Source organism: Sinocyclocheilus rhinocerous, unplaced genomic scaffold, assembly GCF_001515625.1.
Source record: "Sinocyclocheilus rhinocerous isolate Xijiao unplaced genomic scaffold, SAMN03320098_v1.1 scaffold2829, whole genome shotgun sequence".
NCBI classification, from domain to species: domain Eukaryota; kingdom Metazoa; phylum Chordata; class Actinopteri; order Cypriniformes; family Cyprinidae; genus Sinocyclocheilus; species Sinocyclocheilus rhinocerous.
This window is the reverse complement of record NW_015638929.1, coordinates 137,243-149,433: the sequence shown is the minus strand read 5'-3', so window position 1 is coordinate 149,433 and position 12,191 is coordinate 137,243. Positions and strand designations below refer to the sequence as shown.

Sequence of the window (12,191 nt, the reverse complement as noted above, 5' to 3'; positions counted from 1 at the left end):
GTTTCAGAAAGGCGGGGCATAGAGGAGAAAGAATAATGTACAGTATGTGGAAAATAATGTGTTTTTTTAACCTTAAACCGCATAAACACATTTCATTACACCAAATACACAAAATAATGTTTTTTTTAGCAGCATCATATGACCCCTTTAATATGATGAAATAATGATTACATTTAATTAAATTTTGTAAGACAAAAACACTTTTCAAGGACAAAAACAAACTAATTCCCAGTCTGGAAACAGAGGAAGAAACGGTTAAAAGTTATGGCCTAGATCTTGTGCTAGAAACTGATTTAAGAGGATGGGAACTTTTCATCTCCTCATGCACCTTTGCATCTCAGTGCAAAATGAGTGTGTGTCTCAGTGCATCTCAGTGTGTGTGTGTGTGTGTGTGTGTGTGTGTGTGTGTTTTCTTGGTTCTGTTGCTGCTTGTCTGGGAGTATATGGGTAAGGAATACCCTGAATTCCTGTCATGACTCATTTTGAGGTTGAAACAGTCAGGCGAGCAGGTCTGTGCGTTACAAAACTCTGACAGCCTTGACTCTCTGACTCGTTTCAGATTTATACAATGTGGCAAACAAAGCATAAACGGACACTGAAGGAAGATATTTTAATAAAATTGTGTTTTGCCAGCATTTCTTTCCATATGACCTACTTGAATGAAATGCACTTTTCCTTTTTACTCCAGAATTACAGTTAGGTCTGATATGAAAAACAGCACGAATGTCGGAGGTAAACTGATTGTAAAGCTTTATTTATATAGTCCATAAAGCTTCATTTAGTCTAAAAAATGACTAAAAGTCAACATAATGTCCCAAATGACCCTATTTGCTTTCTAAATACACATTTGTGGTTGCTTATATAGATTGAATGATTCATTGATGCACGTTATTCAAAAAAAAAAAAAAGACTGAAATTACTTTTCATTTTATGCGGACATCAATAAGGAGACTATTGAATAATGTTAACCAATAGTCAAACAGGATTTTATGCATTATTTTAGCAAATCTGCGTTGAGTCTGACTGTGTTCTGGTATAAAATACACACTTTTCAAGACCCAGTTGATTCCCCTTTACATCGTTTCTCGCTGAATATCTTGTTTCATTTGAAAATGTGTCACATTATGCAAGTAAAATGGGTTGCGACCAGCAACTCACGCTCACTTTCAGGTATCTGCATGAACAACTTTACAATAAATCAAAAAGTGTCTCCATATTTGGAACCTTGGAAATATAACAAAGAACATATGAGATTGTGTTTACATGGCTAGTTTACACATATGCACTATTTACACATCTTGTCCATTCTAAATTATCATTCAATTTCACTTAAGGAATATATGGATAAACAACAAATCAACCTTGCGCTAATGGCTGTTGTTGCAAAGATATGGATGGCGGTCACATGAGAACCTCCCATCTGGTCATGGCCATCAGTGTTACTAACCTAATGTGTCATCTATAAATTATTAATCTCTCATTTTTCATTATGTTACACTTGGCCAAAGAAAAGCATCCTCTGTCATTTTTATTGCCTTGCGTTTCACAGATGTCCAACACAATTTAATGGGAAGTACACAGTACTGAGGTTATTTACTGCAAGTGTACTTTCATTGGCACTAAATGACTCTTAATTGAGCAGCTGACATATAATGTGATCAGAAAGGCAATCAGAAAACATAATGATGCAGAAACAGAGAGAGAATCAAATTTTTGCATGTGTAACTAAATGGGGAATTCTAATAGCCATAAATTGGTCTTAAATTATTATTATTATTATTCTCCATTCTAAAACTCTGTCCCTAAAATAAAGTTTGCTATTTTTAGAGGTGAATGAAACATTATTTAGTCTCCTAATGAACCATTTTTCATTTTAAGGATGTCTCCAAAATTTGATTTTTTTACCTCTTCAGATTTAGCAAAAACTTCTAGACATTTGTTCAGCAATTTCCCCCTCAATAACATTGATGGGTCAAACACACATGCATGCACACACACTTACTTCCACCATCATTCTCAATCCTTTCTAACCATTGCAGTACACGTCCATGTAAAAGCTTTCATAATGCTTTCCAAATGAAAATCAATACAGCCCTGCAAACGTGAGGTGAGCATTAGCAATCTCCCCTCATTTCTCTCTCTCTCTTTATATATCCCTCCATATGTCTCCCACTGTCTCCTGGGCCCTCCATCACTAGTCTCCTCCATTAATTTATAATATCTATCACTGGAGTCGGTCCTCACTAGCATACGCATGGCCCCCGTAAGCATGCAAGTGTGAGTGTCAAGTATATCGACTATCCATCTGACCTGTTGCCTGATCCCGAGTGTGTGTGTTGAGTTACACAGACTCACCTACTGCCCACCTGTCTGACCGTTAAACCTGCACACGCGAGCGGGGCGTCTGCAGGTGTGCGTCGGCACTCGCAACATTAACAAGCCTAGTATATTGATCGCCGCTCTGTCTATTCAAATGATAGGAATGTGGGCCGCCGTGGGGACAGAATGCAGCCGGTCGATAGGTGTTGGCGTAAGTGGGCAGAAGGGGGAGGGGCTATAGAAAAAGTGCACTGCAGCAAAGTGGAGATTCACTTAGGAACATGCTGAGTTGTGCATTTATAGAAGATAGGAGAGATGTGCGATAGAGAGAGAGACAGATATAGGTCAACAGGATTTCCATTTTCATCGACGTTCAATTCTGAGAGTGCCGTTTATGCATGTGTCCGCACACGGGCCTGTTTGCAAATTCAGACAGAGGTAGGGTATTGGCTTGCCATCACACTATACAGTCCCACACACATACACATACCGTCTACACCAAGCTCGAGTTAGGCTAGGTCACAAAGCTCTGTGGTAGAGGAGTTAATTACAGTGTGATCAATAATTGATTAAACCGTCAGAAAGAGTCCAACAAACTCACCAGTAAGCATTAACGCACTCTCACACCAAACTCTTGGCCAAGTATGAACGCACACAGAAGCACACAAATACACAACCAAATTCTCTATTAATCATTTTCAGTGGAAAAAAATGTCAGCAGATTAAGAGGATTGACTCGGTATTGGATTAACCCTCCCACTGCGGTCAGGATCACACCAGCGTGGATGGATTGATTAGGTCTTGCAAAGGCGCACATCTGCCTAACGACTGCATCAGCTGTTTTTTAGGCTTTGGGTAAAGAGACTTACAATCCGACTGTCAGTCATGCTAAAAAGACCAAAAATGACATGTCATTTAGGCCTCGATATCTTGCGTGTAGACCTCGGCGGATTTGGTTTAAGCTCCCAACACCTGTCAGAAAACTGTAATGCGATCCCAGTGTTCAATTTAACCATGTCTCTCTATAGTACGCGGCCACCCTTTGGTTCGGGCTTAGTCCAAAGCACCTGTCAAAGAGTGCACAGGTAATCTTTTTTTAATGCTTCCGCTAAATGCTAAGCTAGCAGTTTGGATATGCTGCATTAAATATATGACCTGGATAAAAGTGTAAAGATGACAGATTAAGTCAAAAAAGACAACTCTGCAAGCCTACGAGGTTTCTCTCTCAAGCGTTTCATGCCTATACTGTCAAACACACTGGCCAGTTCCACTCAAAGCAGGTAGACATATATTCTGCTCTATATTTAACACTTCCAAACATGTCTCAGAAAATGAAAGAACGAGGAAAGGAGTGGAAAGAATGTCAAAGACAGGCAAATAAGGGGAGTATGATGGAGAGAATGATAGAAAGCAAGACAGAAGGAGAGAAGGAGAGAGACTGTGCAAGTGGGAAGAGATCTATAGAGGTGTGAGAGAAAATGGGTTACATTTCTCCTCTCTTCGACAGTCTATTTTCAGTAGCTACTCCTGGAAAGGAGAGCAGGCAGTTAGCACCATATAACCTTAACCACTCAACGCGCAGTAACACAACAGTACAGGCTGAATGCTGAAGTTGAGACATTTGTACTTGTCTACAACTAGTTTTGCTTTTTCTTTAGTTTTTGATGGGATAGGATTTAACTAAGCCTGTTAACTAAGCCAGCCTGCGAAGCCTGTTTCCCTCTGTAAAATATAATTGTGACATTTCTCACAATTATTACTTCTTGTAATTTCAGTCTTCCTGCTGTGCATTTATATCTTCCAATTGCAAATTTATATCTCACTGTTTGACTACACCTCACAATGTGGCTTTATATCTCATAGTTGGAACTTTTTAATCTCACAATTGCAATTTTATATGCTAGAAATGTGACTGTATTTCACAATGTGACTTGGCAGAAAATGTCCTACAATGTGACTGTATTTCACAGTGATTTTTGTCTCACAGTGTGACTATATCTCAACAGCTTAAATTTATTTCTTATCTTAAACATTACCTGATGCCTATTTTTTTTTTTTTACATTGAGTTGGAAACTGGCTTCCATATATAACATATTTTTCTTAGAAAATCTAATTACAACATAGTCAAAGAAAATGTGTGGGGTAATCCAATGGCTATCAGCGTTTTCTATATTAATACAGAAATATCCCACAGGACTGACTGGATTCAGGTTAGTTTTGGAATCCAAATCTAGATCAAGCTTGAGGCTTTTGTCCTGACAAGCCTTGTAACATTTTTGGTAAATGTTACTCCCTGCTAGCCAAAATTCAGAACTAGTAATTCTAAGACACTTCATGAACATGGCCTGCATATACTTGTTGAAGGTGCAGTGGTGAAACGGAGTCATAGATCTTTATTTTCTTACCTGTTTGCTGTACTTGACAGTTTGGCAGCCGTAATCGGAGCATTGGTCTGAGCTGAGTGACATGGCGTCTGCATTACTGTTGCCGTTGCCAGTGAAGGTGTTAGTGGGGGGCAGTTCCTGCACAGCCTGGTGCTTCTTGCCTTCCACGGGTGGTGAGTTGGGCTGAAGGTGCACTGCAGGCAAAGGTGAGCTGGACTTGTAGTGGCGGGCCAGATCTGGGCTTGACTGGTGATGTCTCGAGCCAAGTCTTGGACTGCTGGTGTCTCCGTTAGCTGCTGCACAATAACGTGCTGCAATCCTCTCGCTGGCACTGCTGGCCTCTTCATCCTCCTCTTCTTCATCGCCTCCCCCACGTCTGCAACCATTCACCGTCATAATTCCACTGTATAAAGAACGCTCAGATTTGGCAGTACCGTTATGATGCTTGTCTCTGCGTGGTTTGCGCCCACGTTCATTTTGGGTGCCCTGGGCTTGTAGAGGGGGAGGCTGTGGACTGAAAAAGTCCTCTTCTGGCTCCTTCTTCCCAGCCTCATAGCCGTTCTTACCCTGTGCCCCACACTGTCGAGCTGTCACAACCAGAAGGATCACCAGAATAACGGCGGCAGCACCAGCCAGGACACCGATGGCAACGCTCAGGCGTTGTTTACCCAAAGCTCTCTCACTGTCTGGGTCACCTGCAATATCCATATAGAGGGGGACTGCAAGGCTGCGGGCCACCTGAGTGAGAGGGAGAGAGACATACAGAGAGAGGGAGAGCAAAAATGGAAAGTCATAAATGGTGTGTCTGCCCTTTAAAAACTGCATCCTCATTTTACAGCTCTGTCTGCTGAACCACACACACACACACACACATACACATTCATCCCCACTGCAAGGCCCAGATTTCTCAATTATCATGTCAAGGCTTGGATATTCAATCATAGTTATTCTGCGCAGGCAAGTGTGACTGTGTATGTGTATGCAAGTGTGTTTGTGTATCTTTCATCTTTGTATCTGCATGTGCTTCCTTCTATCCAATATCCAATGTGGGTCAACAGCAATATGATGCATGAATATTTATAAACAGCAATATTTAAAAAAGAAAAGTGCTATTTCGTGCTAGGATTTCCTAGTTGTGCAAAGTTATCAGTAAGTTTCTGACTGCAGTTCACTTCTTTGTTCACTTCTTTGTCAATAAAATGACTCCATTCAGTTTCAATCCTTTTCACATTAATTGTTCCTGTTTGGTTACATTCTACACTGGCTTATTGTTCAACAGCACATACTGTTATTCTTTTTCTATATTGAATTACCCTTGGTTTGCATTTATTCGAACAGCATGCTTCTCTGATGTGTCTCACCTGTGTATCCACCAGCGTAGCATTGGCCAAGCTCTCATTGATGAAGACATGCACCAGTGCTGTGGCACAAAGGGAAGGCATGCCACTGTCATTGACCCGGACCACCAAGCGGTGCAGACCCCTGTGTCTTCTCTCTAGGGGCTCTGCCAAGGTTATGACCCCACTACTAGAGCCAATCTCAAACAGACGAAAAGGGTTTCCGCCTACCAGAGCGTAGCGGAGATCGGCATTAGACCCTGTGTCGCCATCGGAGGCTGTGACTGTGCGGACTACAGTCCGAGCCCCGCTAGCGGGTGGCAGGAGGGTGTATGATTCATTAGCGGGTGATGTGATGGATGGCGCGTTGTCATTTTCATCAGTGACAAACAGGGAGATGGTGGCGGTGGCAGACCGTGGCGGTTCTCCACCATCAACGGCACGCACGCGGAATGAGTATGCGCTACGTCGTTCGCGATCAAAGGATGCAGAGGAAAAAATGGTTCCAGTGTTATTTTCAATGGAGAAAACTTCTTGCTTTCCCTCTTTGCCCTCTTCTCCACCCTCCTCTTCATCATGCTCAACAAAAAGACTCAACTCTGCATTCTCACCTTCATCTGCATCGGTAACAGTCACCATGCCGACAGGGCTATTGGTGAGAAGGTTCTCTTTGACATAGAATGTGAAGACTTCCTGGACAAATTTGGGGCCATTGTCGTTCCTGTCCGTAACCTGGACTACGACAGTAGCAGAGCCCTGCAGAGATGGTGTGCCTTTATCTCGAGCTATCACACGAAATTCATAGTGTTCCCTCTGCTCTCTATCTAGTGCCCCAGTGGCACGAATATCACCGTTATCGGCATCAATGTAAAAAGCTCCATTAACAGATGGGTCCAGTGAGTATGCGATCTCTGCATTCTTGCCACTGTCTGCATCAGACGCCACTACAGTGACCACTCGTTCTCCTGGGGCATTATTCTCTGCAAAATGCACTTCCACTAAGCTTTGGGCAAAAGTGGGAGCATGGTCATTTATGTCCACCACACGCACCAGAAGGGAACTATTACTCGAGAGGCTTGGGCTACCGGAGTCCACTGCCACAATAGTGACACTATACTCACGAGTAGCTTCATAATCCAAAAGTGCTGAGGTGTGGAGAAAGTATTTCTTTTTGTTTCGTTCAAAGGCATCGTCTGTGGCTGGTGGAGGTGCTAGGGCTGTCTCACCCGCCGGTTTCAGTGTGAATGGTACATCTCCAACCACAGTGCAGGTAACCGCACCATTCTCTCCCTGGTCGCGGTCTGACACCTGCACTAATGCTACTGGAGTGTCCACCAGCACGTTCTCCGGAACCATTGCAGCACCATCGCGAACAAGGATTCGTCCAATTTTTCGAATTTCTACTATTGGTACATTGTCATTTTCATCCCTGACGTTGAGAACAACTGTAGTGCGGTCAGTACGAGGTGGTTGGCCACGGTCACGGGCTGTGATGGTGAAGCGTAGCTGTGAAACTTCCTCGCGGTCTATACGATGCAGAACGCTCAGCCAACCTGATGCTTCATCCAACCTCAGGAGGCGCCGCACTGATTCCGTCGCGGCTCCAAACACATACTCAACCTGCCCGTTCACGCCGACGTCACGGTCTGTGGCCCGCACCTGCAGGACAGGTGTGCCAGGTGGGGCATTTTCTGCCATTTCTGCTTCATACACGGCTCTTTCAAAACGTGGACTGTTGTCATTGATGTCTGTGATGGACACGCGCAACAGAGCTTGTGAGGAGCGGGGCGGGTTGCCGCCATCACGAACCCGTAGCACCAGTTCATAAGAATCCCGTGCTTCGCGGTCCAGAGGCCCTTTCACGATCAGCTGAGGCTGTTTCTGTCCTTCAGGTGTGTCGGCCACTTGTAGTTCAAACACGCTGCTCCTGCTGGCAGGACTTGTCCCTGTTTCTGACACTCTCCTTCGGTCACCACCATTCCCATTTGTCGGTCCGTTCGCAGGTCGCCGTGAAGATGACCCCCCATCTCTACTGTCCTGGATAAGCTCATAGCGATCAATGCCATTGCGGCCAAAATCACGGTCTGTGGCTGTGGGAAGGAGATAGAGAGTGCCGATTGGGCGATTCTCCTCAACAGCCCCCCATCTCTACTGTCCTGGATAAGCTCATAGCGATCAATGCCATTGCGGCCAAAATCACGGTCTGTGGCTGTGGGAAGGAGATAGAGTGTGCCGATTGGCCGATTCTCCTCAACAGATAGTGTGAGTACTGGTGAAGGAAAAGAGGGGGTGTTGTCATTGATGTCTGTGACTACAATACGGCCATCAAACAGATCCACCCAACTCTGCAGGGGACCTATGACTGACACTTCAAAGTTCAAAAAGCACTCGTTCTCGTCAAATATCATCTGACACTGCGGCAGCTTCTCTCTGTCAATCCTCTTGCTGCCTGTAGTAAGCTCTCCAGTGACGTTGTCAATTTTGAAGTATTCAGAGCCAGATTCCAAAGCGAAAGTGACATCACCAGTCCCAATCCCAGAGGTGGACAGCCCCAGGTCTGAAGCCACGTTCCCGATGTGCACATCGTCCTGCCCCTCTTCCGCCACGCGGTAGCGCAGCACTGAATTGGCGCGCGGGAGCTGAGTCAGCAGCTGCAGGATAAGCACGAGGTAGCAGCGCGCGGAGTGCACTGCGCCAACGCTCCTGCTCCCCATGACTCTCTCTCTTTCTCGTTCTCTCTCTCTTTCACTCTCTATCTGCAGCTTCTTCTGGTCCAAGACAGACTCGTCAACGATTAATCTCTATAAACGCTTCCTTCGGCAAAATCTTATTTTCTCCAACAGTCTTTTAGTTACCAGGTCACGTTTTCAACACGATAAAATAAAACATCCACTTTGTGAGGAGCTCGGCATCGGCGATAAGTCTTCACAGCTCTTTTACGGACAAGAATGTTTCTTTGTGCCTTTTAGGAGTAAACGGGAGTCAGATTTGAGCAGTTTAAAATACTTTGTCCGGCTCATTGAGATGCTGCGGAGCGCGGGCTCCTCTCGCGCTTTCACTGTTTTAAACTGCAATGCAGTAGAACACAAAAGCGATCTGTCTGTGAATTCAGCTCTCACATTCGCATCCCAGAGCTTGCGCTACTGGCTGGGAATAAGCCAAAGTGTTTTTTATAAAGTCTTCCCCGATATTATTTGTTCTCTTACCTTAAAACACAGCAAGAGGAAAATTGGAAAGCTTTCCCCGCAGTCTTACGCGCTCGTGCCAAGCTCTTACAGATTCCTTTACGGTGAACTTGACAAAGAGAAAGCTTTTCAGCCCGACTTCTCGGAGCAAGTAAATTAGCCACGTATGGAAAGATGGTGAGCAGGATAGAGAAGTAGCAAAAAAAGCCTTTAGTAATTTCTCCGGAGTCCGTAGTGGATGTGTGTTAAGTGTTTGAGGAAAAAGTCCCGCATTCTCCTCCTCCCCTCACCTGCACGTTCTACTGCACTGCATGTGAACGTCCCTCAAATGATGCTGCAGTCTCTCCCTCTCTCTCAACCTCTCCCTCTCTCTTCCCCCTCCGTTCACTGCAACACTTCCCTCCCTACGTAACTCGACCGTTCAGATGAAACGGGAGACCGTGAGTGTCTCGAAGGAGCTCGCGCTTTCCTTTTAACCAGTCTAAAAGCGCAAATACATTGTATGCTTGCATACGCATACAATATGCGTATGCAAGCAACGCATATTGCTTGCATACGACCACAAAACAAAATACCCCAGAAGATAAAAATACACGGACACAGCTTGACAAGTCCAATGAAGCACTTGTGCAAACAGAACAACTATTTAATAAAAATAATTTTGACACCGTTTGAGTCAGTTTCATTTGACAAATGTACATCAACACAGCAAAAGCAGTACTTGTTAACACTGAAACGCATTTTTCTACAAAAACCCATTTAAAATAAACATTTTAAATTCGAAATAATATGAAGAATGTGTATTTAAAAAAAAAGATAAGTAAAAAAGATTGTAAGAAAACACAAAGCTGTAAATATCTATAAAATATAGCATTTAAATTGGTGAAAGTGTGTACAGGCTACACAAAAAGAAATCAAGCAACCATAACAAATATTTACATTTGTTTTGTATACAGGTGAGTGGCGTTGCACTGAGGCAGTGGTTGAAACAGAGAGAATAACCTCGGTCATTGGGGCCTTTTACAATGGACCTGCCATTTCTAAGACATCTCATTATGGCCCTCACAAATACATATGGAAAAATGTCTTGGATATGTTCAAGTTAGATCGTACTTTCATGATCAAGTTGAACACAATGAGACTGAAAAGGGTCGCAATTTGTGCTCGAGGTCTTTGGCCTTAAAAGATTTCGTTAAATAGAAGAGTCAACTGTGAAACAGAAATTTAAAAGTGCTAAGACATCTCTGTACACCATATTATAAGTGTAGGCTACTGTGCAATAGATAGATAGATAGACAGACAGACAGACAGACAGACAGACGGATAGATAGATAGATAGATAGATAGACAGACAGACAGACAGACAGACAGACAGACAGACAGACAGACAGACAGACAGACAGACAGACAGACAGACAGACAGACAGACAGACAGACAGACAGACAGACAGACAGATAGATAGATAGATAGATAGAATCTATTTATATGTCTAAACGTTTTTCCTTTTGCCACAATGGATTTAGGTTAGATAGCTAATGCTATTTCGTTATTTCAGCAGTTCTGATCAGGCTATAAATATAATATTCGTTTTCATATTATTATCTTTTGTTGTTATGTTTCTGAATTACGAAGAACTACTCTCTGTCTGAATGCGGCAGTGCGTTTCGCTCATCCTGTGAACAATGAGCATGTATCGCACACACTCTCTCTCCGGTCCCAGCACGGGCTGCCCCGTAGCCACGCGGATGCGCGAGCGCAATGCAGCACTGACTAAACGTAATACTACAGTCACACAACAAAAGGAGCAGCCCTTCTCTGTCTGCACACTCCGTCCCGTGTTCTCAGTCTCATACATGCGTTTAATTCTTGGGATGAAATGATTTGAAACTAACGTAGGAGGGTTTCCCTGGTTAAACCCAGATCGTTTGGTCATAGCAGATGAGGTTGCGAGCGGAGGAGCAGCAGCATCACATCTCGGCACTGCAGTCCTGCTGCTGCTGCACCGGGTCTGGTTAACATTCCACCGGCTTCACCACACGTGCGTGCTGTATGCTCTGCGTCTCGCGCCCTCTGTTGTTCCACCGCGCGCCTTTTGATTTCACTTCTGCAATCAATCGCCCAGTCGAAGTGGGTGGGATAGTGGATTCAGCGTTCGTGTCCCGTGAGCACCCTCCATCTTTATCCCATCACGGTAATGCGTTAGTCTAATTAGCATACAATCCACCGGTGAAACTTTATCATCTGCAGAACAGACGCGAATAGCAAACACCCGTGGTTATGAGATACACTATGTGCATATATCGCCTCTAGTTAAAGCATGCGAGAAAAGACAGCATAAAAATAAGTCTCCAAAATATACAGCGATAATATATATTGTTCTGTACCGTACCATCTGCTTGAAAAGCGGCGATTATAAAGTACATGTAGCCTAGTACCTTTATCTTCCTTATCACCATAAAAGCAAGACAAGTACAGGTATATAGGTAGGTGGACAGACAGACAGATAGAATCTATATTGAGTATAAACTAGGCCTATATATTTAGACGTTTTTCCTTTTGCCACAAGGAATCATTTAGGTTAGATAGCTGTTATTTCATTATTTTGATAAATTCTGATCTCTATCTATCTATCTATCTAAAAAAATCTATACTTACTACTAATCTCAACATTCATGAAGAAATTAAATCTAATTGCACTCAAATTGAGTAAATATTACTTAATTTAGAAGTTGTGTTTATTTAAAGTAATTAATTAAAGTTTATTTATAACTTTATAGACAGGAACCTTGCATTTATCAAAATATTAAGTAAATTTTACAATTTACAGAAGTAAATAAGTAGATTTTGTAGGTGATTTATCTCAAAGACATATGAAATATTACATGGTGTTCCACAAGGATCAGTTCTTGGGCCAGTTTTATTTTCATTATATATGCTGCCTTTGGGCAGCATAATTCAGAAATA

General features: G+C 43.2%; 1 protein-coding gene across 2 annotated transcripts in view; it reads right to left on the bottom strand.

The window, feature by feature from the left end:
• LOC107750039 (protocadherin-7-like) overlaps window positions 1-9,366 on the bottom strand; it is a 30,504-nt gene extending 21,138 nt beyond the window's left edge. The window contains exons 1-3 of one of the 2 annotated variants that reach the window (XM_016565292.1): window positions 8,133-9,366; window positions 6,066-8,073; window positions 4,726-5,442 (exon numbers count right to left, since the gene is read on the bottom strand). In XM_016565292.1, the coding sequence (XP_016420778.1) occupies window positions 4,726-5,442; window positions 6,066-8,073; window positions 8,133-8,755 (3,348 nt within the window). In that variant the 5' untranslated portion in view covers window positions 8,756-9,366. The other variant, XM_016565291.1, reaches the window with a different exon arrangement.
• Window positions 9,367-12,191: the final 2,825 nt, after the last annotated feature.